The 27,908-nt window shown below is 41.2% G+C and overlaps 1 protein-coding gene across 1 annotated transcript; it reads left to right on the forward strand.

The window, feature by feature from the left end:
- On the forward strand, window positions 1-25,527 carry LOC309581100 (vasoactive intestinal polypeptide receptor 1-like; the record flags this gene model as incomplete). The annotated part of the gene is made up of 13 exons (XM_082295525.1): window positions 1-36; window positions 9,056-9,155; window positions 12,382-12,489; window positions 13,232-13,341; window positions 15,611-15,708; window positions 17,155-17,287; window positions 17,705-17,858; window positions 19,542-19,602; window positions 20,433-20,502; window positions 21,014-21,105; window positions 22,096-22,225; window positions 23,081-23,122; window positions 25,339-25,527. Exons 1-13 carry the CDS (start codon window positions 4-6, stop codon window positions 25,525-25,527), a joined length of 1,320 nt encoding a protein of 439 aa, XP_082151651.1. The 5' UTR covers window positions 1-3.
- Between the last annotated feature and the right edge of the window lie 2,381 nt (window positions 25,528-27,908).

A 27,908-nucleotide genomic window follows, 5' to 3' on the forward strand; every position in this document is an offset into this window, starting at 1 on the left:
AGGATGCGAACTTTGTGCTGGCTGCTGCTCCCGCTGGTGAGTGAGTGCCTGCGGGGGAACCGCTGGGGCGGGGGGACCGCACATCTGGCTCCCGACACTGCCCGCCACAGCTGGATGGCTCTGCAGCTGCCCCACTGCAGCCGGGGTGGGGGAAAGTAGGCAGAAGCTGCGTAACTTTTCTCCTGACAGGGAGCAGGGAGAAAGAAGGAAAAACAAGGAAAGGATTAAGAAGAAAAATATAAAATGAGACAGAGACGTTAGAGGGGAGGAAAGAAAAAAAATATTCCTTAGTTAGTGTGTTGACCTAGCTCCTTTCATTAAAATTTTCCAGCCTCAAGATGCTGTTAATAAATGTCTTTTCATTTCGACCTGTTAGAACTGCAGTCTCCAAAGGACAGAAGAGCACCCCTAAATCAAAATGGCTGTAGCAGGGCTTTAGAGGGACAGAAGGGGACAGGTTGCTGTCCCAGCTGTCCTGAGAAAGGCAACTTTGCAGAAGGAGGAGGACTAGAAAGGAATAGTTCCTCCTGATGGATGGGGGACATTTACCTCTTTGAGAGGGCACAGATGTGTTCAGAGCTGAAGGTTTAGGATATCACCAAGCAGGAGCATGAACTGTCTCATGTCTGCTGTGCACTGAGGGCAGCAGGTGAGGTTGTGCCGCTGGACATCAGGGAAGATGGATGAGCACAGGAACCCAATCCACGCACAGCCCTCCCTCCCTGATCTCCATGCTCCACCACTGGCATTGCCTGGGCTGCTTAACAAAAACTAGTGCAAATCCAAGCACAGTCATTTCTCTTCTTTGCCCTCAATCCTCAGCCTCGGGGAAGTGTTTGGAACCCTTCCTCAGGGTGTGATTACCAGGGACTCATTAATGCAAACTTTAGCCATTTCCCAGTGAAATGTTCAGTGTGGGCAGGCATTCAGGCTCCTGCTGTGGTCAAGAGGGAGAGAATCACCTTCCCGGGAAATATTCCATCTTGTCCTGAGAAAGCCAGATGGAGTGGGTGCTTCTCTAGGGCCTGCTTTCTCCTGTTGATAATTGTGAGAGCTTAAATGGCTGCAGACTGGTCTTGACCTTTCATTTTGAGAAGGTGAGAGATGGGATGTAAGTTTTCACACCTGCACGACCTCTGGATCTCGCAGTTTCCTCCGTATTTACACAAATTTATGTACAAGGGATAGGTTGTGGGTCCTTGCCATGCAAACCTCGCCAGTGTAGTTTTTCTCATGTGTAATACTGTCCTTTCAGACAAAACCAGTCAGACTAAGGGTTAGATTGCTACAGGTAAAGGACTTTGGCATCTGGGCCAGCCTTTTTACACCTAATAGAGGCACAGCTCATTCTTGCTGTTAGCAGAGTGGAGCTGATCCAAAGTGATGTATCGTGCACATCCGTGGGCTGCCATACATCATGTTAATATTGCAGCACATTGCAGCAGGCTGTGCCCATAATCAAAGAAATTCTATCAACTGTGTGATCTACACAGATTTTGGCCTCGAATTGCTGCTCAAATGTGAACATCAACTGCATGTCTGGTGAGAGGCAATGCTCTGAATGTCAGTGGGGTTTAAAGTGTCTCAATCTAGGTCTCTTTGCATGCTCAGGTAAACAGGCGGGGAAGGCCTGAGACCCATAGGATGTACTGAGGAAAGAATCCTTTCCTGTTTCAAAGGATCATGTCTGAGCAGAGAAATAATTCCTGTATGAATACTGCAAATAAGTCATTAATCAATATGAAAATAAACTAGAGGGCTAATCCTGAACACTTCCTCTGTGGAACTGGGTACTGTTACCTCCTGTCAGCTCCACAGGGATGTTGCAGGATACAATTTGTGCCTTGCAGAATAGAGTCCTTGACACTAAAAAAAAACACCCTTCACTAGTAATTGACAAGGAACAGAGAGCAGCAGAGGCTGAAATGCCTAAAAATGACTTTTCCTGTCTTAAAGAGTTCAGAGTCTGAGGAAGCAGAGGACAAGGAGCAGAAAAGACTCTGCCTTCACTGCTCTCCCTGCTGTGCTAAACTGCTTTCCTCTCCAAACACCTGCATTTCCCATTTCTGAGAAGGGCTTCAGTCTGATCTAGTGAATGGAGGTGAGAATGGCCACTCAGATGGGTCATCACTGGGCTGTACATTCCCTTCAGGAAAGCATTTCTTGTGGTAATGGACATATGGATCCAAACCCATGGCAAGGTGCTGAGCTCCCACTAAAACAAAGCCGGGCGTCTAAATTTCCGTGTTTAGCTAATATTGGCTAATTTGTGCTTCTTCTACCAAGCTGGTCCCTGCAGACTGTAATTCCTCTCCATAGGGATCTGGATGTGTGGAATAATCTGTGTTTGGGTGTTTCTTTAGCCTGGAGGGAGTTAATGGAGGGAGACAGGCTCCTGTACAGGCAGTCACTGTCCTCAAGCAGGTGTCCGAGCAAAGTAGGAGGAATCCTTCCCTGGAACTGCTTGTCTGCTTTCACTGATCATTAAGGGAGGCTTGATGGGCAAATTTAGATTAATCATCTACAATTAACTGTCTAAAATTAGGAATCTGGTCTAAAGCTACTCCTTGAGCCTCCTTCAATATTACTGGGAAGAGATGGGAACACTCCAAGAATACAGATCAATTAAATGAACTTGCTGGAGGACTTTGACTTCCAGGTTTCAGGACTTTGGGATGAGCTGACATGAATCCCACCTGTAGGCAAAAAATGATACAGAAAGAGAGAAATTTCTCTTTAGTTTACAGGAATACTTGCAATAGCAGAAAATGGGGATCCTCAGTTATTAGTGTTTTGTTATTCATCAAGCATTAGTAATAATTAAATGCTCTACCCAGTTTAGCATAGCGCTGATAAATTAATTTTTCCCAAGGTAATACTAATTACACAGGGTTTATAAACAAAATAAATTAGTATGGCTGTGTTGTCTCAAAAAGAATACCTATGAGTGGATAAATATAATGATATACATGGATAAATATGTATGGCGAGGGCTGTTCTGTATAAGGTCATGCAGTTAAACACAGTCATATAAATACAGTCCAATCCACAGAGGAGCATTCAATGTCTTGAAAACAATATTGAAAATATGTTCCTCTAAATGACTGTGAGGCAATCAGTGTCTCAGCTTCCCCTCTTCCATAGGTAATCGAGATAGAGAGAGAAAACATACATGGAAAATATCCTCTAGGTAGTCATTTCCAGCCAAAAAGACTCCTGAAATAATCTATTTAACTGACTAAAGATTGGAAATGAGGCTTTAGCTTTGGGGTTGGAAGCGTCTGGGATCAGGACTGTGTCAGAGCTGGAAGCCGAGGGCAGGACTTTGTGTGAGAGCTGAATGCACGGCTGGGGACTGGAGTTCTGTCACCACTGGGGTGACCTGGTGCTTTTCAGAGTCCAGAGTGATAAACACAGCTTGGGGATGGTGGAAAAAACCTAAGCGGATGCAACTGAGTTTATAAGATTTGAGCTGACTTTTTTTACTGCACAAGAAATCTTTATTTTTTATAGTTTCTTGTCGTTTTCTGACAGAACACAGTTCTACACATATTACCTTATAAATATCCCAGAATTACTTCTAGGCCAGGGCTTGGACAGGAAGGTTTTTTACTGCAGGGACTGGGAATGTAGCTATGAAATGGACAGGAGCTCCTGGAGCTTGGGGTGGGCTCCAGATCCCTCCTAACACATGAGAAAATTGGCTTCAGTGTCGTGCACTCCCCAATCTCAAAGATTTTTAATTAGCACCTCGCTTTTTGGGAAGGACTTAAGCAGATGGGAGGTTTTGATGAGATATATTCAACAGACTGGGAAGTTTATGAAAAAGGCTGAGGTTTTCTTTTTTTGTTATTCAACCTGTCTTCAACTTTTTATTTTTTCCATGAGCCTTCCTCCATCCTAAAAGCCTTTCCTGAACATCAAAATTTCACTTGAAAAAATGAGTCTATTTCAAAACATATCCTGATTCTCTGCCCCATGCCTTCGGCATCCCTGGCAAACTTTTAGGACTAAATGAACACTTCATCCCACGTTTAAATGGGATGCAGGAGAAGTCCCTGCTGTGCTTTTCTGTATTCTAAAATACCAGGTGAGTTTTAATCCTCCAAGGTGGGAGTCAGTGTGTGACATGAATGGCAGACGACTTTGTGTGAGGGACAACTAAAATATTCAGGTGTCAGAGTCATATCAGAAGAGCAGGGGAAGCACAGACAGTGGGAACTGGGAGTACAGGATTGATTTCAGAGCATATCTGAGTTGGGATCTGAGACATGAATGCGAGCTGAGGAGACAGAGGCAAAAAGAACAGTGATGAATATTCTTAGTCAATGATTTATGTACTTGACGCAAAACCTGTTTGTGAGGCTTTAGGATTGCAGGGCACTGGAAGCTAAAACAGATCACTGGAAAGAGCTTCTCATCTTGTCAATGAATTCAGCCAATTCTTGGAGCTTTGATTAATTTTCAAAAAAGACTGAGTGTTACTGCTGGCTCTTTGATCCCGTGGAATTGCTTTTTCAAAGGTGAATAATATATTCAGTGCCCAGCTTTGAAGCACTTCCCTTGTTTGCAGAGAGCATAGAAAATGCCCCTGCTTTTCCTCAAGTGTGCTAATGGACATCTTAATGAGTGAAGATCTGCCTTCTGTGTGACATCTAAATTACAGTTTTTCTACCCCCACAGCAGCTTGGGGGCACCATTTTTGGGTGGACCCTAAGTAAGATTCCTTTAAATTAAATTGCACTAAGCATGATGTGAGGATGTCACTAGAAATACTCCTCCCAGTGCTTGCTAAATTCCATGTTGTCCGACATAAGTAAATCAAAGCCCAAAGTGCCATTACTTTGATTTTTCTGTTCAGATTTGGGGAAATAAATAAACTATCAGGAAACAGAGGAAATAGAAAACAATGCTATACTTACTCTCAGTGAATAAGCCACTTAAGGTTTCTGTGCAATAACCTTACAGATGTGAAGAAAATGAAGTCTTACAGTCAGTGCAAGCCCAGGTTTTTAGCATGCTCATGGTTGTCATAAGTAATTTTTTAGTGTTCGCCGTGTTCCAGGCAAGATTGTTTTAGTGGTAGGGATGACGAGTCAAAACACCCCTGTGAATTTTGGCTGATCAATAACAGTGCAGTAAAAAGATCTTTTTGTTATGGTGTTCAGGAATGCAAAGCTCAATTCCTTGAGGACTGTCTACAACACTTCCTGAAACTTCTAAGTTTTACGTGTAAATCTTGTGGTGGAGGCATCCCACTGTGATTTCCAGTGAGAGTCAGGCCAGGTTACCGCCGAGGTACTGGGAAATATTGATCCAAGGAATGACATTTTAAATCAGCCTCTTACTCTTCTCACTGTGGCCGGGAACACTCTGCCAGATTGGACATGCCTGCCTCAGAAAGCTCTGCTCTGCTTTCCTTTTTTATGTTGAGCAGGAGCTACTCTTTCCCTACAAAAACCATCTTTTGAGCAGGTGCCTCCCAAATTGCCACAAAATGTCCCTGCACTAAATGCAGAGCTCCTGCTTTCTAGAAGGCCCCATCACCCAACCCTCGTAGGCAGATCAGAGCAAAAACTTTTCACTCAAGGCACTGTGAGTCTAATAGCAGAAAATAAGCCATGGACAACAAATCACAAGTAATGCTCTGCCCACAAGGCTTTTCTTTATGCAATAGTTTAATGTTTTCCTTTTTCTTAATGCCTGAGGAGAGCCATTGAATTGAAGCATTGTCACTACTCTCAATTTCTTGTATATGTGTCATTTTTTCCTTATTTTTTTGTCCAACAGTAGGATTACTTTGAGTGAGGCTGCATGATTATAAATTAATAACACCAGCCTCGTTTTTTCTTCTGATGGGATAGTCTGTAGGCTACATCTGAAATAGGACTTGATGTTGATTTTCAAACACTGAAGTGTCAGTGATATTTAATAGCTGTACTGGCCCATAATAAAATGTCTGGGTGCTGTGGTTGTAGCCCTGCCCACCCCAAACCCACAAACCCAGAAGGAAACAAACTGTGAGCCACTGGTTAATTGCTCTAGCTCTGAGTGCCAGTGGGATCGACTGCAGTACCCCCATGGGTATCAAAGAACCACAGAATGGGCTGGGTTGGAAGGGACCTTAAAGATCATCCAGTTCCAACCTCAACACCTTCCACTATCCCAGGGTGCTCCAACCTGGCCTTGGACACTTCCAGGGATCCAGGGGCAGCCACAGCTTCTCTGGGTGCTCTGTGCCAGGGGCCTCCTCACCCTCTGAGTATCACTACCCGTTGACCAGGATTTCCAAAAGAAATCATCAAAGCACGTTTTCTGGTGAGTTATCACCATTTTCAGAGGCAGGAGGCAGGACTACATGGACCTGTTTCAGCAATTCCTCTGCTGTGTGTGAAACCAAGGCAGTACCACCTCCCCAGGGGTAGGGTAGGAGCTTCCCCAGCTGTTGTAAATGAAGAACCCCCCCATTTTTCCAGCAACTCTGATGAATAATGGTGATTGAGGGTCTGGTTCAGCAGGTGTGGATTTACCAAAGGAGAGAAGACAGGAGATGCAGCCTACTTTGAGCAGCAGGAGTCTGGCACACTCAGTGCCCCTCATTCCACCTGTATCAGCTGCGTGTGTCTCTCAGATTAATTTCTGGAGAAAAGATAACTCTTCCTCCTCTGAAATTTTTCAGAACTAATTCTGTGTGTTTCTAGGATTCCCAACTTTTCTGCCATGAGGTGGGAGTTAATTTAACCCACTTCTCCTCAGTGCTTTTTTTCTAAGACATTTCAAATTTCGTGGTTTGTTTGCGTTTTGGGTTATGAGTGGCTTCTGCTTTCAAGTCTTTCAGCAGAGGACTCAGTGTAGATGGTAGAGCATCATCTCAAATTGTCATGACTTTTAAACATCAAGCCTAAGAATATTCCAAACACAAAATTATCAGCTGTAACAGAACCCAGGAATTCCAGAAAGTAGAGGGATGGCTTTTTCTCTGTCCAGCTGAATCCACTTTTATGAACTGAAATAGTGAGAGATTTATGGAGCAATTATTTTGTTACTTCTACTCAGAGAATTCATTTGTTATGTGGGCAAACTGCAAAGTGAAATGTCTGTTTAAATGTAAAGTGATGAGCAGGGATTCTATTAACACCTGAAAAATTTCATTTCAGAATTGAGTTACTAGAGTTGAAGAGAAAAAAATACTATCTTCAGAGTAATTCATTCTGATTTATAAAATGTAGTTTGAATTACCCACTGGAGTAATAAAATGCATGGAAAAGCACCATGTCTTCACTTTCTTTTCAAACAGTGCCCCTAATCCTCCTTCTGTTCTAATATTAGCATGGATGAACCCTCTCTGGGGCCTCATAATTAAGACAAGTCTGTCTATGCTACTTTAAAACCCAAATGTTGGCAGAATTTTAAAAGGTTTTTAGAGATAAAGTTGTGCTCTAATTTTTGCCCCTTAGCAGATATTATTGCTAAGATGGAATAGACTGCATAACTTCCAGCAGAGTTTCTGTGGAGGCTAAAAGAAATCCTGGTTGCTCTGCTCACTGAAAACATTTTGAAGGCCAATAAATCATTTTTCTGAGATTGAAAAGGCAGTATAGAAGCGATGTTTACATCTGCACTGACTTTTCAAAGTCAGAAGAGGTTAAAATGGCCTACAGCCTTCCTCAAAAACATCTTGGAAAGTCTTCAATCCATCATTTTCCATTAAAATCGCTGCTAACTGAGCCCCTGGCTTTGTCTTGAATAGCATAGGTTAGAGAGAAGCAAAAACTCTGCTCTATTCCAGATAAGACTCCCTCTGTCTTGAAGATCCCAATATCCCAAAAGAGGCTTTGGTCCAGTACCCAGCTCTCTGAATACACTTCAGTGGCTTTCTTAACTTGAATATGGGCTTCATTCAGTTTCCTAAAGATGGGTGTGTAGAAGATTTAAGACATCAAATAATTCATCTGAGACTTCAAATAATGCTTTTGAGACTGCCAGATGGGGCTGACAAAATTAGTGCAGAGACTACACAGGAGGGCTGAGATACCTTTCAACATCCCAAACAGCACCAACCATTTCTGCGTGACTGAGACCTCCTTGAAATTCCCAAGGGATGCAAAAGAGGCTGAGACAACAAAATCATGTGTAGGCACTGGCATTGTTTCTTTCTCAGAATTTATTTGCCTTTGCAGAGGAAATAATTTTGGGATTGTGGAGGATGCAGGACTACAGGGGACATGAAACTTTCTGGAGTGGGAGATGAAGGTCAAGCAAAATACATGACAATAAATGGGACTAAATATCTGTAGCTAAGAGAATGAATTCAGACCCTATTCAACAACTGCTGCCTAGAAATCCATTTAGCTGTTTAAATGTACCTTAATCTGTGAGATAAATAAATTCCTTAAGCTTCCCAATCAAGTAATGAATTCTTTCTCTTTTCTTCAGCTGTTAAAATGGAAGCAGCTCCTCTGCCTAAGGTGTGTGCAACATCCTCAGATAATATATTCATAGAATTTTTCAATCATTTGGATTAAACTATGGCCAAGACTATAATTCTTTAAATAAATTTATTTATTTTTAGTTGGTTTATGGAGAAGAAATATTTATGCGTTCAGACTGTACGTAAGTTTGGAGAATTTGATGTGAATATCCCCATAGCTGGTGGATTCATCCAATTTTGGCCACATAATTGGTAAATATGTGAAAATCCAAAAAACTGTGAATGTCATTTAAGTTTTCTGTAAATCATAACTGCAAAGGAAAGGGAATAAGAATGCCCAGATTGGAGGAGAGGTGCTGCATGAGCTGACTATTGTGGTACACTGAGGAATCCATCCGGAATGTACACCCAGAAATGTATACAAATTAATAATTGTTTGGGATCACAGACTCCTCCTGCCATTCACATGTTCTATTTGCAAGGGGAAAAAAAAACCCCACAATTTTAGCTGGAGTTTTCACATTCGTAGACCTCAGAGTACAACCCACGAGGTACAAACTGACTTTTCACATTCTGATTATCACAGAAGTTCTTGGGGTTCTTTTTTGTCTTTCTCTCGCCAAGGTTACGGGCATCCATCCAGAATGCAAAATATTCCAGCAGGTGGTCAAAGAGGAGGCTCTCTGCTTGGAACACAATGAATCTGCCTCACCTGATCTTAAAGGTAATGGTCCTGATGGTCATTCCCTGGCCTGGAATGTCTCACGTTACTGAAGGGTTTGGTGTGGTCTTGATTTATATCCAAAACTCCAAAGAAACTCCCTCAGAAGGCACTGAAGACCCTGTTGAGATTATATCGTGTTGGGAATCATTCCAATCTGGTGGAAATGTTATTCGGGGGGAAATAAAAATTAAAGAAAATCCCAAGTTCTTAAAAATCTTACATTTTTGCAATTTAAGACATTATTTGTTTGCTTTTAAAGATTTATTGCAGTGGTTTTTGGAAGTCTATTACATGCTCAGGTATAAATTTTGAAAACTAAAATGAATGTGGAACAAAGCCTGTAAAATATATTTAGAATGCTGTGTAGGGTGTTCCCTCCTGGGGTTTTGGCATTGTGGAGATATGCTTAGAAATAACTCAACAGAAAATTTCAAAATGCTCAAACTCCTTAATAAAATCAGTCTTTTTTTTTGCTGGTCAACTTTGCTTAGAAAAATTTGAATCCACCTCAGTGAGATTTTTCAGTGCCATGAATTTTAAGATGTTTATTTCCTGCAGAGGAATTATGAGACAAAGACACCTCATGCATTTGGTTGGGATAAAATTATTTAGACCATTTGGAATTTTGCCTTTAGCAGCCTGGTGAAAATCGGAGTCTAATCCCCAAAATATTTCCTCTGTCTTTTATACTGTTCTGCAGTATTCCCAATCACTCTAGTGTTTCATATTCCTCTTCCACTTTCCTATTTTATTTTGGTGCTATTCTCTCACACACACTTTAACGAAATCCAAAATACCTCTGGGACACATTTTTCACTTAGAACACACAGTAACCCACCCCAAAAAAGTTCTGGTATAAATCAGGCATTTTCAAAATGCATTACAGGATGTCATTCCAGGAATCTTCCTCTTCAACACAAAAATAATTACATGGTTTTAGCATGCTCATTGTAGCAAAAGAAATAAAAATCCCTGAGAGTTCTGTTAAACTATTGTAAAAACTACAACCTTGTCAACTTTGGGCTTCTCAAAGCTCCCCTTTCCACCTTTTATTCTCTAGATATGGAAAGACTTTATTGAAAGTCTGTTTTAATATTTACAGCCTTTCTCAATATATTTTGAAATCAAACATTAGATCAGGAAATTTATCCCAAATATTTTATCTGGAGGATAAAATTAGACTAAGACAGGTAAAAGTCCATTGCTTGTGTTTCAGTTTCCAGGAACTCAATGAGACAAGGAGAAGGACCACAATTTGTAGAGTTAAACCTCAGCAGTCACAGAGAATCTGTGCTGGAATCAATCTGTGTCACAGTTCTTAATCCAAAGTAGCTCCACATTATTCTTGTTGTACAGAGCAGTGTCCAGTGAGTGTCACCAGCAGAGCTCAGGTGCAATTCCTCTCATTTTGGAGCAGATGTATAAAATAGGTCAAATGAATCAAGTTCTAAACCCCATTTTTTTTTTCCTTCACTGTCTACAAATTCCTGGATTACTGAACAAGACTTAAATATCTATGGTGTCAGTATTCATAGATACAACTCCTACTGCAGTTGTCTTTATGGAGTCTTAGGTGACTTGGACACCACCAGTCTCTTGAAAACCTTGGCATGAAAAATTCCCTTTTCAGCCTCTGCCCTCAGGAATTTCTTTAATATAAATTGTAGAAGTCACTGGAAATAAACCACATCTAAGACTTGAGACATACAGGTTCTGTTCCTACACAAGGTCACACAAATATCATTTTTAACTCCACATTGCCAAATAAAATAGGATTTTAGACCCAGCTCCTCAAATCTACTACAGCCTCTCTAAGAAGGACCATTTCAGTTGCTAAGTGTAAGTGTGGGGGCCACTGCATGTCCAAGGGGCACTGGAATTACCTGACTTTCTTAATTTGACAATTAGTGGCCGAGTTTAGGCTGTAACCATCAGTGAGAGCCAGATATTTGCAGGGTGTGATTCATCCTGTCCTCAGGAAGAAGCCGCCAATATTTGGGATGAATCAGCACTTGAAGTCACTGTTTCTTCCCGCTGATCACAAAGGGAACGTAGCTAAGATTAGCTGAAATATTTGAGACAATTAAAATTACAGCTAATGAATCAGGGCCTCTATTTTTCCCTGGAAAATTGGGTATGCCAGGAATTTCATCCTCACAAGGGTGAGGTGAGGATAATGCTGTGGGAGATTCTCAGGGCTATCATTTTAAAAGCCAAAGAGTAACTTTGCTCAGCTGCCGGCAAGTATTGCTTCCACATTTCAGCTCTTGACAACTTTAGTTTTGCCTTCTCATTCATCACAGAGGCAGTAGAAAAGAATCATGAAAGAAAATAACATCTCCCAACCCAAACCTGTGCTTTATACCTGCCTTATGACTCCCTAGAGTTTAGTTCTGGTTACAGCATGATGCTTTTTTTTATTGTTTCAGGCATATTTACATGCTGGCAATTTTTCTGTGCTGCCCCCACACCCTCTTGCCAGCAGCTTGAAGTCTCAGTGTGATGCAGCTGTGACAAAGCTGTGATTCACTGGAACTTCTGAAAACTCTTTTTGGGGGACTCAGAGCCAGTAGCATACCCCATGTCATCAGCCAGCACTCTGCTTTAGGGAACCTCATGAGTTGCAACCACTTCCAGTGATGGTCATTTTCATAATGCTGAGATCTTCTCCTAGTCAGGGATGAATCTAATCCCTTTGGAAATCCATTGGAAAAATGCCATTGATTGCCTAAAACGGGGACTTCAGCCCTTCTTTCCCTTAAGCCAGGTGAAATTGGTAGATTTTCAAACATGAAATAAAGAGGTTAAGGCTGAATTTAAAGTCTGATGTATTTCAGTAGACTTCTAATGAGGAATCTCAAGTAATGAGAAAGGAGTAATGAGAAATCTCAAGTGCTGATCGTTATTCAATATTTTTATTTTGGTGGCTTTTGTTTTGACAATAGAAAAGATCTCCAATTGATTTGACTTTTGGATTGTGTCTGCTTGAATTTCAGGTACCTTCTCTCATGAGATAAGGAGGGGGAAGGTCCAGCTGGAATACCAAGTCTGAGCAAGGATGCATGCAAGGAGAAAAGGAAACCATTCCACTCCTTCATTTGCAGAACTGCTGCGGCTCTTGCATGTGAACGAGTGGGAAAGCCACAGACAATCTCATTATGGAAGATCAAATGTGCGATGTTCTCCGTGTTTTTCTCTATTTAGATGCACTTTTCCTTTTTTTCAGGATGTGCCAGAGATTGGGATGGTTTAACCTGTTGGCCTAGAGCCACTTTTGGAGAAGTGGTTAAAATTCCCTGTCCACGATTTTTTGAAGAATTCACCAGTACCCATGGCAAGATGTTTTTCCTATTCTTTTTCTCCATATTATTTTTTTTTTTTATTTTAAATGAATTCTAGTAGTTGAGGATTCCTTCACCTTTTCGTGGTTCACAATGCTGTTATGTCAGTCAGCATTCAGTAATTATCCAGATAATATCTCAGCTTGGGGTCAATGTTGGCACTCTTTTTTTTGGTGTTAAGCTGTACTGAAATGTTTAATCCCTTTGCTGATCTAAATATGATGGACAAGCGCATCATGCTGCTAAATTTATAAAGGAATATGTCATAGAACCACAGATTTATAAAAATGTACGTTAATTAATATTACAAAGAACCTCCTGAGGTCATCCAGTCCAATCCTCCAGTCAGAGCAGGACCAAGATCCAAACTTGTGTGGAGCTTCCAGTCTGGAACAGGCAGCTCAGGGCTTTGCCCACAATCCCCAAATGTGTTGCAAATGTATAATTTGATTTCCTCCGTGGACGGATTGAATTTGCAGAGTTGATTTCCCCTATGAAATGTGCAAGTCCCACTGCATCTCGAAATGATCGGGAACATCTCCCTCAATTTTTTAAAGGATAGATATATAGAATATTGTAATTCTTTTAGCTAATCTTGCTGAACATGACTTAAGCTGTGAGTCTCTAACTTAGGAATCAAAGGGGTAATAAAAAATTATTGCTACTCATCAAAACTTAAAGAACAGCAGCACCACCCTCCCATAATCAATTCTGTGCTGTGTTTCACCTTTGAAGGTTTCCTTCAGAGGAACTGTACACAGGAGGAATATTGGTCAGAGCCATTCCCACCATACACCATCGCCTGTGGGTTTGATGAAGGTTCCAGCAAAGGACCTGAGGATCAGGTGGGTGCTTGATTTCCTGCTTCTGAACATCTCCAGAGCATCCTCTCCTGACTAGCTGGATGCTCCACACAGCTGAGTCCTGTCAGGACCCAGTAATTACCAACTTTCAGTGCTAAACTCAAAACTTTTAGGTATATTTAGAGCTCGTTTAACAAATTAGGCTTAACATAAAGCAAGTGAGCAGCAGTCAGCACTTTCATCTCCATCCAGATATCTCCTCTTGGTGTTAAACTCATGATTAGTTCACTGGTCCAAACTAACAAAGACTTTGGTTCTCTGACAGAGGTGATGTGAATCCTCAATCACGCACCATCTCTCAGGGAAGCCCCACCCACCTGTCCTCAGGGATTTTTTCAGGGAGAATTCCTTTGGATCCCTCCTATTGATTTTTTTTCCCAGATTTTCTTTGAGTCATAGAAAAATATTTCTTAATTTTATAGCCTGGTGGTCAACACACATCCTTGGGAGGGAACTTTTGGGTGCCATTTAGTATTTCCACACTTTATCTCAGGTGTTCAGTGGAGCAGGAAGTGACTATTTTTCCTATCTGATGATCATCATTGGTGCTCAGTTAAGCTCCAGCAGCACTTCTGTCACATCCACATCTTGATATGATTTAAATTTCCACATTCCTCCTCATTATACTGGAGTTCATATTTGGAGCTCGATCCACCTCCTATAAATAAGAATATTTGTACTTTGCACTTTGGGGAAGCTAGAAAGATAAATGCTTAAAAAGCTTAAATAAATGCTTAGAAAACTTAAACAGCTGTTAAAAAGCCTTCTGGAAAGAGGCTGGAAATGATCTGAACAGTTCAGGAGGGATGCAAGACTCATAAAAGGATGTGTATTCTGGAGCACAGTTCTCCAGCCCCCATGCAGTTCTCCCACAGGGCTAAGCTCACTCTCCAGGTGGATTTCTCCAAGCACTCCCTGGATTATGCTAAACCAGGCCTAATTTCAGGCTGGTCTAGCATAAAATCAAGCAAGAAACTATATTTATATTTCACCACGATAGCAGATTTCAGCACAGAGCTGCTGTCTGTGCTCTGGCTGTGTTTAGTTTGTCATTCCAGTCAAATCCACAAGGTTGGACTACAAAAGGAAGATAAATCAGCAATCTCTGCTGCCCTGCAAACACAGGGAAATGAGAAAAAGTCCCAGTTGTATCCTAACAGAACCACTTGCTGTGTACTTTGTATGGGCAGTGAGCACCAATGATGCCTTCTGTATTTAGTTTTTTCACCTCTCCTACAAAAACAGATAAAATGAACTGAAACACTTCATTATTCAGTTAAATAACCTGTTTCCTAATTTTCATCTGTGTTTGGAAAACACTGTACAAAAGATCAGGACTCTTTCAGAAACACCACGATGATTCCTATAATGTCAGGGTTACAAGATCTATTTATGGATCTACTTAAAATTGCTAATCTGCTGCCTTAACCTAGAATTGCAGCCTCTTGGATAAACAGATTTGGGATCAATTAGAGAACAAAGTGTCCACTGGGTTTATAAGGAGGAAATTTGCCTAGGTTCAGAGAATTTAGTTTCTTGGGATTTTAAATAATTAGGTGATCTTGTAGTGAACCAGAATAAAATTTGCATAGTTAAAGCCAAGAAAAAAAGCTTTATTTTTCTTAGGACATAGGATTAGGATTTCTAAGGATATAGGTCTAAATTGAAAACGAATTATAAAGAATTTACAGTGCTACAATATACAGCAAGGAATGAACTCTTTGTCCAGAGAATTAAGGACTGTGAGGTGATTTTCTTGGCTTTAACTTTAACCTCCACAACATGATGTAAGTCTTTGTCAATGTTTCAGCATCCTCACCTACAAATTGAGAGTTTTATTTCTCTTTCAGCTATAGCTGTTTATGAAAATCAATAATTATCAAATCTGGCCTGGGCCTAAAGTGACAGATTCACAAATCTCCCACCAGAAGGTTTCAGTGCTCCAGAGTTTTTATGTACTGACATGAGAAAAGGTAGTTACATATCAAAGTTAATATTTTCCTGTTGAACATGCTCAGAGGGGTCAGAGAGCTGTGGGCTGTGAAACTTCTCTCCTGTGCAGGGTTAAATGGGATTCAAAGGAAAACCTTTGTTAGCGGTGGAGGGGAAATCCTGAAGCAGATCTCGAGCATGCAAGCAGCACTGAGATTGTGGGACTGACCAGTGAGGGAAATGTGTCCCTGTGGAATGAGCACCCCAGGGTGCATCCTGCAGAACCACCTGCATTGGGCTGTGTCTCCTTTCCCCGCAGAAATCCTATTATTCTGCATTTTGGCGTGTCTACACCGCCGGCTACGCAGCATCCGTGACTTCGCTCATTACAGCTTTAATTGTCTTTGCTGCCTTCAGGTAAATATAAATGGGCCCTTTCTCAGGATGTTTTAAGACATTTTCTCTCAGATCCTCTGTGGTTTTGTTTTGTGGGATTTTTTATGGTTGTTTTCTAATCATTCTAAGACATAACATCTTTGATGGTGATGAGTCCTTCTCTACTCATGCCATGGTGTTTCCCTGCAGATGTTAAAACAATCAAGCTGGGCCTTCTGTTTTAATGTCCTCAATGACACCATGAAGAGGAAATACCCTGACCCTATATCATTATTAACATAATTATTGCTCCACAAAAATGTGAACTCTTTTCACAAGACAGACTCTGCAGATGTGTCCCATGCCCCTAAACCACAGCTTCCTAAACTGTCCATTCCCTCTGTGAAAGGCCATTGATTCCATAACTGAGAGCTATTAGAAGAGATTTGATTAAATTTAAATGCCTCCTTTGATGATGTTGGGTATTAAGAAGTGGATCTGGGGTTTGATTGGAGCAGAGCAGAGGACAGCTCCCTACCTGGAGTGGGTTGGCAGTCACAAAGGTCATGGCCCTTACAGAGGGACCCGGGAGCACGAGGCTGATGTGTCCAAACCTTGAGGGAGATTCCTTCAGCTCAAGGTAGAATGTGCACAGGGCAGCCTAGAGAAAGGGAATCATAGAAATGTTGGGCTGGAAAAGACATTTAAGATCATCAAGTCCAACCAGCCCTTAACCCATCACTAACCCACAACCCCAAGCACCACAGCTAGGTGTGTTTTAAATACCCACAGGGATGGGGACTCAACCACTTCCCTGGGCAGCCTGGGCCAGTACTTGACAGCCCTTTCCTTAAAGAAATTTTCCCTAATATCCAATGTAAACCTCCTCTGGCCCAGCCTGGGGCCTTTTCCTCTTGTCCTGTCCTTGTTACTTGGGGGAAGAGTCCAGCTCCATCCAGCTGCTCCCTCCTGTCAGGGACTTGTGCAGAACCACAAGGTCCCCCCTGAGCCTCCTTTGCTCCAGCCTGAGCCCCTTTCCCAGCTCCCTCAGCTGCTCCTCATCAGATTAATGCACTTTAGGGTAACTGCTCTGGCAGCCATCTCATAACATGTGACTGACACCAATTCAATCTCTCTGTGACCCAAAAGGGGCTGAAAAGCCTGTTGCAAGCTTGTTCAATTTTTAAAAAAAAGTTATTTAAAATAATTAAAAGGTATTTTCATAATCCAGCCCAAGAGTCCCACAGTTACTCTCTGCTTCTGGCATCTCCTTTAAATGTGTGGTGATCCAAGGACAATTATCCTGGAGCTCTTTTTAGCTTAAACAGGTACAACTGCTTTGCTCCCTCCTGTCTCACTGCCTCTCAGTGACAGATCATTTATTGCTTTGCAAGGTATCTCCAGTCTCGTGTGCTCCTGCTTGACTTTTCATGAGACCATGAGAAATTTTTCTCAAAGAACTATTTTTATTTTCTCTTTCCATGCCAGAAAATTCCACTGTACACGGAATTACATCCACATGCACCTGTTTGTCTCCTTTATCCTGAGAGCAGTTGCTGTTTTCACCAAAGATGCTGTTTTGTTTGCAGATGAAACTATGGACCACTGCCTCATGTCAACGGTACTGAACTTCCCCTCTCTCTCACCCTTGGCTGAACATTTAATTCTTTACCTGAAGGCAGCATGGAGATCTTTTCATCCTATTTCTCCTATTGCTAAACCAGAAATCTTTAAACAAACTACATGATGTAAACCCAAAGACCAAGTGCTAAGGCTGAACTCAGCTTTGATATTTAAGGTCTGTTGACTCTAATGAAATTCTAACGATTTCTACCAGTAAAGAATTCAATCTGTAAGAAAAACCCAATATTTCCCTTTCAAAAATCTGAAGTCAATTCAAATTATGGAACCCCAAACCTACAGAAATTTTGTTATTTCTTCATTCTTGCATGGTAACATTGAATTTTGCATACATGTCTAAAGAAACCAGACATAACGAGAGTAGACCTAAAAGGTTTTTCTTCCTCTGCACTTCCAGGTTGCTTGTAAGGCTGCTGTGGCATTCTTCCAATTCAGTATTTTAGCCAATTTCTTCTGGCTTCTTATCGAAGGGATCTACCTGCAGACCCTGCTGCTGCTGACCTTTGTTTCCAACAAGAAGTTTGTGTGGTGGTTCATATTTACTGGCTGGGGTTAGTACTCCCTTCCTCTTTGTGCCATTCAGTATTTTTGGTTGCTTGCAGAACTGGATCAAATCTGTGTTTGGAGGTAAAAGGAGCCTTCAAAGGTGCCACTTTTCTGAGGGAAGTTGCCTGCTCATCCAGTAATGCTACATCAAAGCCACACCAATTTATTGCCTTTTATATTTTAGGTATTTACACCATGGTGGTGATTTATCCAGGCCTCAAGAGGATGAGTGATATGGCCAGATAATATCCTAGAAATATGTTTAATTCCTCCACTGACTAAAGAAGTTTGGGTGATTAAGTTGGCAGAATTTGACAGATTAATCTTAAATCATGTGAGTCCAAGCCTAGGAATCAAGCAATTCTATTTTTCTTTTATTTTCAAGAAATCTCCTGGTTTTAAGGAATCTTTTGATGTTACACAGCCATCTAAATTGTCTCTAATAAAATTACATCTCTTCATAATGGGAATGTGAAACCCACAAGATTTCTTTCACTGTTCAGAATTACTGTGACTCTCAGATACTCCCCCATCTCATCTTGGCCAGTCTAAAATACAGGCACCCAAACTGAGCAGTTACAATGACATTTTTCGACTTAGAAGTGAAATCCAAATTATCCTGAATAAATATTACTTTATCCTTCACCTTCGGATTTTTAGACTTTATTTAATGTAATTAAATTTTTTTGGAGCTATTCCAAATAGGATTGTCTGAAAGTAGACTCTCAGCCCTTGATTAATCATGGACAACTTGAGATAAGAAGGCAAACAACTCAATTAATAATGTGGTAATCCTCATCTCCTTTTGTAATCAATGGAAGGTGAGAGACACCTCAGGGGTAACTCAGATCTCAGGTGATGTGGAGGTAAATATTTCTTTTCATTAATTAAAAAGGCAACTTGAATTTAACATGGTCCCACCTTAATGGACTTGAGCAAAGGGCTAAAATTTGGAAGGACAAATTCTGCACCCTTCCTACAGAACTCAAATGATACTTAGAAAGAAATTACCTATATTTCTATAGATTCCTCAGTGAAAATGTCACCTGTTGCAGATTAGAGTGCCTTTTGTGGCAGCTTTGAAAGTCACTCAGTCTTTGGAGATTCAATTCCACAGGAGGAGAGAAAAAGCAATTTCTAGTTTATGGACCTTCTGAAAAAACCACATGAATGTAGAAGGATAGAACGATAAGCAGTGATAAAATGAGGCTGGAAATCACTGGACCCTGGATTTAGTTATATTTTCATGGAATTCTTATCCACTGGTTGGTCTAGGGTGATTAGTAGAGTCCTTAGGACAAAAATGTGAACTCTTCCAGCTGCTGTACAAAGAGAGTTTGTTGGCCACAATTCATAAGACGAAAGAGCCCCAGCTAAATAAATGCTTACTCCAGCTTTACAAGTGCTTTCAATTCCTATCCAAACCTTCAAGTAATTCTTAGCTTTTTATTTCTGAAAATGTAGCTTCACAGCATCCCCTGTTCTCCTTTGTTATGATTTCATTCTCCTGTCGTTTTATTCCTTTCCTTTTTCCTTTCCCTGAACTGCAAATTAAATTCTTTCATGAAGTTATTGAAAATTGTCTGACCCATAATTTGACCTTTAATCCAACTGTGAACCTATTGGAATAAAGATTCCATGGGACATGATATTCCAACCAGCTATTGTGTTCCCGTTGATTTGCTCAGGAGCTCCCACTGCTGTGATGTTTGCTTGGGTCCTCACACGAATCCACCAACAAAACACTGGGTAAGTCAGAGCTTGGATAAGGAAGACAAGAGCATCCCATTTTTTATGGTGTTCTGTTTTTCTGAGGGGGGAAAAAAGATGTATAGAAAAGAAAGAAAGGAAAAACCCCTCATGCTCCAAAGTTGCAATGTAATTTTTACAGCTTGTACATAAGTAAGGGAGAAAATACTTTAAGTCTTGTGATTTTTATGTCCATACATGGGTTAATAAACCCTGGAAATATCACATAAACTATTGAAATTTCATTTAAGTTCCCTAATGCCCAGTCCTTGAAATAATTATATTTCAAGAAAATTGCTGCTTCTGTACAAAGTCAACCATAAATTACTAACCCTAATCTCTTCAAATAAGAACTTCCCAAACAACCAGCATTAAGTCTTAGGTAGTTTCTTCTTTTGTTTGCATTCAATTATTTGATTTTATTTTATTTTAATCTTTTTACGTGAGATTCAGATACAAAGATTGCTTGGTAAAAGCTGTCCTGTAGGCTTTCAAATCATTTCACATCAGCTGGAAAAGGCACTATTTTATACCTACCTGCTCAGAATTCAGGAGAGTCGAGAAAGAAGTTGAGTTGAGAATGGTAAGAAGAGCAGGAAAGAAGCCTGAAAACACAAATGTGTATTTCTTGACTTTGTTTTGCTTCTTCAATCTGTGCTTCTTGCTGATTCAATTTTCTTTAGATTGGACTATACAGAAACCAGGGACATTTAGACAGCGATTTAAAACTTAGTGTCCACCACTTTCCTTTCCTGTGGCAGAAGTGCTTTTGTGTGTTGTGGGAAGCTCTCATGGGACAGATGAAAAACTGGTTTTATTTGTTGTTTCAGATGTTGGGATGATGATGAAAATGGAGTGGTGTTATGGATCATCAAAGGCCCCATCCTGCTAACTGTATTAGTGAGTATTTTAATTTCCCCTTCAGTTTCTGTGTACAGATAATTTTATCTAGTGTGCTTTTAAAATGAGTTCTTATGATCATAAGGCAAAAAAATCTCCCTTATCCAGGAATTTATACCACCTGAATTTAGGGAGGGAGCAGTCTTGTTTTTAGGTCTGTATCTTGTATAATCCCTGTCATAAACAATGAAGAGAACAGGAGGCACTTTTTAGACCATTTAAAATCTGCAAAGTTCTAACCAGAAGTACAAGGCATTAATGTAAGACATCAAATGATATTAAGATATGTAGGTCTACATTAATTCAACAGAACTTTCATCATATTTTATGCAACTATATATTGGTGGGAAAGATGATTATTATTTCTGAAGCTATTGATCTGAGCTGAGAACAGATGAGCACTGGTTTACAGCAGTGCAATTCCTAAAAGTGGGGATTTTCAGTTATTTGTATCAACTGAAGGTAAGTCCTGGTTTGTAGTAAATTTACAGATTTTGTCTTGTCTTCACAGATTAACTTTATTATATTCATTAATGTGATCAGGATTCTAGTCCATAAATTGAAATCCCAAGAGGGAGGAGGGAGACATTCAAGCCACTTTGTGTAAGTATTTCTGTGTCTCTTGGTATTCACCTGTTCTATCTCCTAGAAGACATTTTTTATGGGTAGGAGAACAGAAAGTTCTACTCCTCCTCTAATAGAAAGAGAAGAAATGACAACGTGAACTTTCTTTTTCATCCCAAATATCACATCTTGTTTTTTCTTCAGGGCAAAAAGGGTGGGGTCCATATGTTGGGGACAAAGAGCAAAGTAAAATATAAAACATGAAACTTCAAAAGCTTGAAAGTGTAAAAACTAAATGCCAGGTGATGCATCCGTCTCACTCCCAATCCTTTCTGCACAAATGGCCACACAGAGAAAGATGCAGATAATTTCCTTTAAATTCTTTGCAGTAACAGGATACAATCTGTAACCAAACCTAGTCCTGGCTGCTTACAAACCCCTTCACAGCCATTGGGGATCCCACCAGTGCAGTCAGAGGACCTTTCCATAACTTCTCTGGATGCAGCTGCCTCCATTTGAAGCTGTTCTCTGTGGATGCTAGGAAGGGCTGGCAGAGGAATTTTCCTGTGAAACTTTTCTTTCTCATGAGAGGGCAGTTAGAGAAATCCAGCTTCTCACAGCTTCTCTGTGAAAGCTTTCGTTCTCATGCGAACTGGATGGACAACACTTTGAGAGAATGTAAACCATTTTTACACCTGCAGGTTGTTGTGAGAACTGGGAAAATTATTTTCCTTCTGGAAGAGTAATATTTGGAACTGGGTGTCTTACTGCTCAACCTATCACCTTGAGAGGTGGTGGGTCAATAAGGCAATCATGTAATTTCTCTTTTGGGAGCCATGCTATAAAAGGTATGGGTGATTAAATGAGGTCGCTTCAGCCACACGAATCTGACCTGGACTTAAGTCGTGATTTTCGCCGTCTCTCTGGGGATAACAGCGACAGTTCTCTGAATGAAAAAAATTTCCACCATATAATTGCTGTCACTCACTCCATATCTCTAACATTGTTCTTTACTTCCTGCTTTCCCAGGCGACTTGCAAAATCCACATTGCTTTTGATCCCCCTCTTTGGGGTGCACTACATTGTGTTTGCATTTTTCCCAGAGAGCACTGGTCTGGAAGCTCGGCTTTATATCGAGCTGGGCCTGGGCTCATTTCAGGTAAGATGGACAAAATATTTAACAGCCCTGGGATGTCTGGTCTGTAACACCACACTTCAGGCTGGTTGTTAGAGCAGGATTTATTAATGTGTCCAATTTCAATGCACACATCCCATCTCACTCCTTCACAAGCTCTTCTGTTGCTTGCTCTTTTATTATTTGAAATCTCTGAGTCAGACTTCATATTAATAATCACCAAATAAGTGTAATATCTACCTTTATTGAATAGCAATGACAGAATGCCATGAAGACCGGTCTGTGGATTAAGGTGAACTGATTGAAAATGATTTCACATGTAATAATGATAAGAGGGATGGTAAATAAGAGTTTATAACAACCTGCTCTGCCCTCACCCTTTAGGGGTAGTGAACCATGTCAGTATTTCATTGTTTATTTTGCTGTACCACTACTCAGAACAACATCTTGGATTTGAGATGGTCAGGAACAGTGTATAGTACATTTTGTACTGAACAGCTGAGATCTTTTCCCTTCCCCTTTCCTCTGTACCCCACCACAACTTGTCCACATTGACATGTGTTGCAAATGACCCCTCTTCCATGCTTACCTTATCTGAGGGAGAATTAGTTTGTGGGATACAGTAAACAGCAAATTAATCCTTGTTGTCTCTGTACAAAGGCAGTAATAAACATAAAATGTCACCAGTCCATTGAGGAATTTAATTCTATTATGAAAACTCAATAAATAGTGTCACATTGCCTGAACTCCAACAGAAAAATGGAAAATATGCATTCTTTGTCTTACACAAACTGTGTCTGAAACCTGATGTCTGTCATTGATTCCGTATTTTAAATCCTTATGTTTTTTCTCCCTCTACCCCCTATCCTCCTGTCCTAGGGTTTTGTTGTTGCTCTCCTATATTGCTTCTCAAATGCAGAGGTGAGTAGCAAGTACTTGAGATTATCAATCTGTTGAGTTTAAAACTCAGCAGTTCCCTCTCGTTTTTTAATTTCTTTTCCTATTTTCAGAGCAGATCTGTCTTTGATCTGCTCCTGAAACCATGACATCCCCATATCTTTTTTGTCCCTTGTTACCTTTGTTGACTTTATTTGTATTCATGCAGTTCTGACAGGAGGACACAAAATAAACTTTGAAGCAATGACGCTTTAAAAATGGTTGCTGAGTTTCCTCTCAGGGGACTTCTCTCCTGGTTTATTTTTGATAGCTATCATGATGATAAGTCAATGGAAATCTTGTACAGCTCTTCACTTTCTCTATGTTTATTTACTCCTAGTGATTTTCTTCATTTCCCACTTCCCATTCTTTTTCCCTTTCCTCTTTCCTTTCTCCTTTTCTCTTTCCCCATTTACTTTTTCTCCTTTCCCTTTCCCCTTTTCCTTTCCTCTTTCCCCCTTTCTGTTTCTTCTTTCCCCTCCCCTTTTCCCTTTTGTTTTCCCTTTCCCTTTTCCAGGGCATCTTGTACAATCAGGAGTTTTGTTCAAACCCTTTCTTCCCTGGTTTTATAACACCATTAGAATTTGGATAAATTCCCTGCAGTAGAGTGTAGTGAGCTTATCATTCAAAAACCTCACTAAATTTGCTGAAGCTTTCTCCAAAAGAGCAGAACAAATAAAAACTGATGAGAAAATGTAGAACCACATCTCAGCCTCAGTAAAGTGAGTGTGTTAGTTGAGAATTACACATTAATGGTGCCTCAGTCTCTGCAGTGGCTTAAACTTGGACAATTCTCATAGAACATGGAATTATTAATGTTGGAAAAGCCCTCCAAGACCGTCGAGTCCAAGCTGTGCCCAAACCCCACCTTGTCACCAGCCCAGAGCACTGAGTGCCACATCCAGCCCTTCCTTGGACACCTCCAGAGATGGGGACTCCAAGTCTCCCTGGGCAGCCCCTGCCAATGTTTGACAACCCTTTCCATGGAGAAATTCCTGCTGCTGTCCACCCCGAGCCTCCCCTGGCCCAGCCTGAGGCCGTTCCCTCTCCTCCTGTCCCTGTTCCCTGGGAGCAGAGCCCGACCCCCCCGGCTGCCCCCTCCTGTCAGGGACTTGTGCAGAGCCACAAGGTCCCCCCTGAGCCTCCTTTGCTCCAGCCTGAGCCCCTTTCCAGCTCCCTCAGCTGCTCCTCACAGGATTTACTCTCCAATCCCTTCACCAGCTCCATTGCCCTTCCCTGGACACACTCCAGCACCTCACAGGAAAGGCTAAATGGAGGTGCAAGCAATCCTACCCAACGATGAATAATTCCTAAAATATGTTTGTTACTTAGGAAAACAACTGATATTGGCCATTCCGAGAGAGTGCCTTCAGGACTCAGCTGCAAATACAGAATGTGCTACTTCCAACCTGCCTTCTGTATCACAGACTGCTTGCCAGCAGCCTTTTAATTGCTTCAGCAGCCTTTTAATAGCTTGCATAATGTACCTCACAGCACAGAAATCCAGTAGGTGTTGAAAGCAGGACAGGCAGAGCCTGATCTCTGGCCCCAAAACGAAGCTGGGCTGGCTTCTGTCCATGTTTCTTAGGGATAACTGCTCCTGGAGCAGCTTGGCCACTCATTACCACTTGGCAGTGCATCTGTTGTGGTTCCCTGCAATCATAAAAATTATTATTTTCTGTGTGTGTGTGTGTTTTTTCACAGTTTTTGAGTATCTCTGACAATGTGAGAGACTGTGCTGCTTCCAGGCAAGGTGTTATCAGTATGGATGAAACTGAGGAGTGCTGGAGGGCCTTGAGTTTGCTGGGATAGTGCGGGAACACTGAATTGGTGGAGGAAATCTCTCTTTTATTTTTTAGATTCTTGGAAGATCCAGAGACCCATCCATGAAGTTGTACACAGGGGTTGTCTGTGTGTCTGTGTGGTGAACAGGGAAAATTAAGGCAGAGTAGGAGCCACCAACATGATAAATATTGCCAGTGACTTTCCCTGATGTCCAAATGTACTTCTGCATGCCATCCTCTGAATTTTTGAAATTAAATTGATTTATTTTCAAAATGAATAAGGACAGAGTTCAAATTCTTCTAAAAATGTGTTAAGGTTTAATCCTGACTTATCTGGGCTAAGTACTCAGGTAGACTTTTGGGCATATTTTACCTTCAGTGTTCAGTATTTTTTTCTTTGTTTGTAACTTCCTACAGGTTCAGACTGAGCTGAAGAAACAACTGTGCAAGTGGCAGTACCAGGAATACCTGACCTTCACCCACAAACACGGGACCTTGTCCAGAGAAACCAGCCCAGTCAACCACGTCACTCAGTTATCCCTGCTGGACAAAATCAGCCCCAAACGGAGAACCTCTGTGTTCCAGGACGGTGTCACCACTGTCTGAGCAGGGCAAATTGCTGTGACATTGTGACATTGTGAGGTGCTATCCAGAGGTGGCCAACTGGATCCTTTGTGGCTTTCCATAGTGTCAGGAGCCTCCTGTAAATTCCTTGTCCTGAACAGGAGTTGCTTTTTCTCACCTGGTACAGATCTGCATCACAGCTCTGATTCTTTCTCTCCTGAAGCATAAAATCCCCTTTGTTTTGCTGTGAAAAGCCAGATTTTGAGCTGGAGTGAATCAACAGGTTAGCATACAACCCCCCCCTACATTAACTCCTCCCAGGCCCAGCATGGTTGTCATATCTTTGTTAGCATTTCCCAAAATTTCCAGTTTTCGAGACCATGATTCCTAACCATCATTTGAAAGGGTTATTTGGTGGCCAGGCTTTGCCATAATGATTTCTGGTGTTTTACTACTTGTTTTGAGGTGTCTTGAGACAATTTAATGGAGATGAGGCACAGAAACCTGCCAAGCACTTACCTACAGCAAAGCAATCTGCTTTAAAAGGAATCTCAAAATGTCTTCAGTGACACAAACAAGTGACACAAAATATCTGCTTGATTTTTTTTTTTCTTCTAAACCTGTTGAACAGAGACTAAATTAGGCCAGAAGATCCCAAACCCTTTCTTGTCCAAAGGAAAATATGGAGCAGAGGAATATTAGGCAGATGATGTGTGAAGGAATAAATTAGAGCAAACCCAATGCCAGGTGCTAGCTGGGCTACCTTGTGCTCAGAATGACTTACAGACCTAATCTTAACGCCCAGATGTCGGTTTCTATGGGACAGACGTTCAAAACCTTGAAGATCAATCAGTGAAACACCCAATTAAACCGTACTTTTGTGCTTTTTTGAGGACCTGCCTTTAAGAACTAAAGTCTCAGTCCCGCCCAGCGTTTCTCAGCTCATTGTCACCGCGCTCAGCGCAGTTTCAGGGATCAGGATGCACAGCCCGGCAGTGACGTCTGGTGAAGCAAAATCTGGTCTGGTGAAGCAGAGTGAACCAGAGCCATGCTTGCACCATTCTTTGGGTGACCTTCCTCTTTCTTCAGGACTGAGCTGAACTCGACCTCAGCCTTTCCAGAAGCAAAGAAAAGGCACTCAAGGGTACACAAGATGGGTCAAGCATTCCCAGGAGAACCTGCATCAGGCTTGGAAGCACTGCTGGAGACCACAGCCATTCACCCACACTCTGAGCTCCAGTGTCAATTTAGCTAAAAACCCCAGTACTCCAGTCCCTCAGTTTGCTCTGCTCTTGGTTAATTATTTAGGTCAACAGACATTTGACTCCTGGAAACCTCTTTGTTGATTTAGATGCTTCATCTCTAGTTCTATTAGAGCAGAGATGAACAGTCCAGGTTCTATAAATTCGATTCAAATAAGTTCTTTACTAATTAGGCATTTAACCCATCTGTCTACAATCTCATATGTTCATTATAAGGAGTAATTCTGTCTATTCTGACTTTCTTATCAGCATTATTTGTAAAAGTAACCACTGTTCCTGTGTTCTGTTGCTGAGCATAGTAATGAGAATTTGGATACAAAATATATTATGTCCATTCATAAAATGCAAGTGGAAATTACAGCTGCTGTGAGTTTGTACATTTAGTTTATGTCAGTTTGGATATTTCATTTGAGTTTGCACATTTAGTTTGTGTCCGTTTGGATATTTCATTTGAGACTTTATAAAATAAAAGGTTACTAATCCTGAGGAGCGCTAAAATTTCTTGGATAAAGATTTGATTTGGGCTGTGAAAAGAATCCTGATCCCCTTTTTGGTGACCCACCTGAGTTCGTGTGGGTGTGTTTATGAGTCGGGAGCGCTTCGGGCAGGGATGTTTTGCTTCCCAGGAGGCGGGGGAAGACAGAAAAACGTCATCCTAAACCGCGTTGAGTGCTGTGTGTTCCGTGTGGAGCCACTGCCACCTCCTGGAGCTGGATGTGTGCAGCCCACAAAGCCCGGCAGGGCTCCCAAACCTCTCCTGGAATTATGAGAGAGTTTTAAACGACTCCCAAAGGGCAGCTGCAACAGATCTTTAAAGGACATGGCTGCTTTCTCCTCTGATCCCCTCGCGTATTTTGCAGAGTTTAACTCTCCAAGAATTCTTTTAAAATCCCTTTACACTACGTGACACCGTGGCAAGATCAAAACCTACTTTTTCAGCTTTTTTTGTGGCGTTGCAGCAAAGACAGGTTGTCAAGGTAACTGAAATTTCTAACTCCGACAATGTCAGCATGTTTTTTTTCAGAAAATTTGATTGATTGGGCTCCAAATTAAAATGAATCTTTCCAGCAGGCAGATTTGCACATTCAGAACTTCCCTGAGGCTGCCTGATTCACCCAGAGCAAGAACTACTTGAGTATCTGAGTAAGATTTGTCCAGTTG

The sequence above is a fragment of the Coloeus monedula genome (assembly GCF_965178545.1).
Source record: "Coloeus monedula genome assembly, chromosome: 1".
Lineage (NCBI taxonomy): Eukaryota > Metazoa > Chordata > Aves > Passeriformes > Corvidae > Coloeus > Coloeus monedula.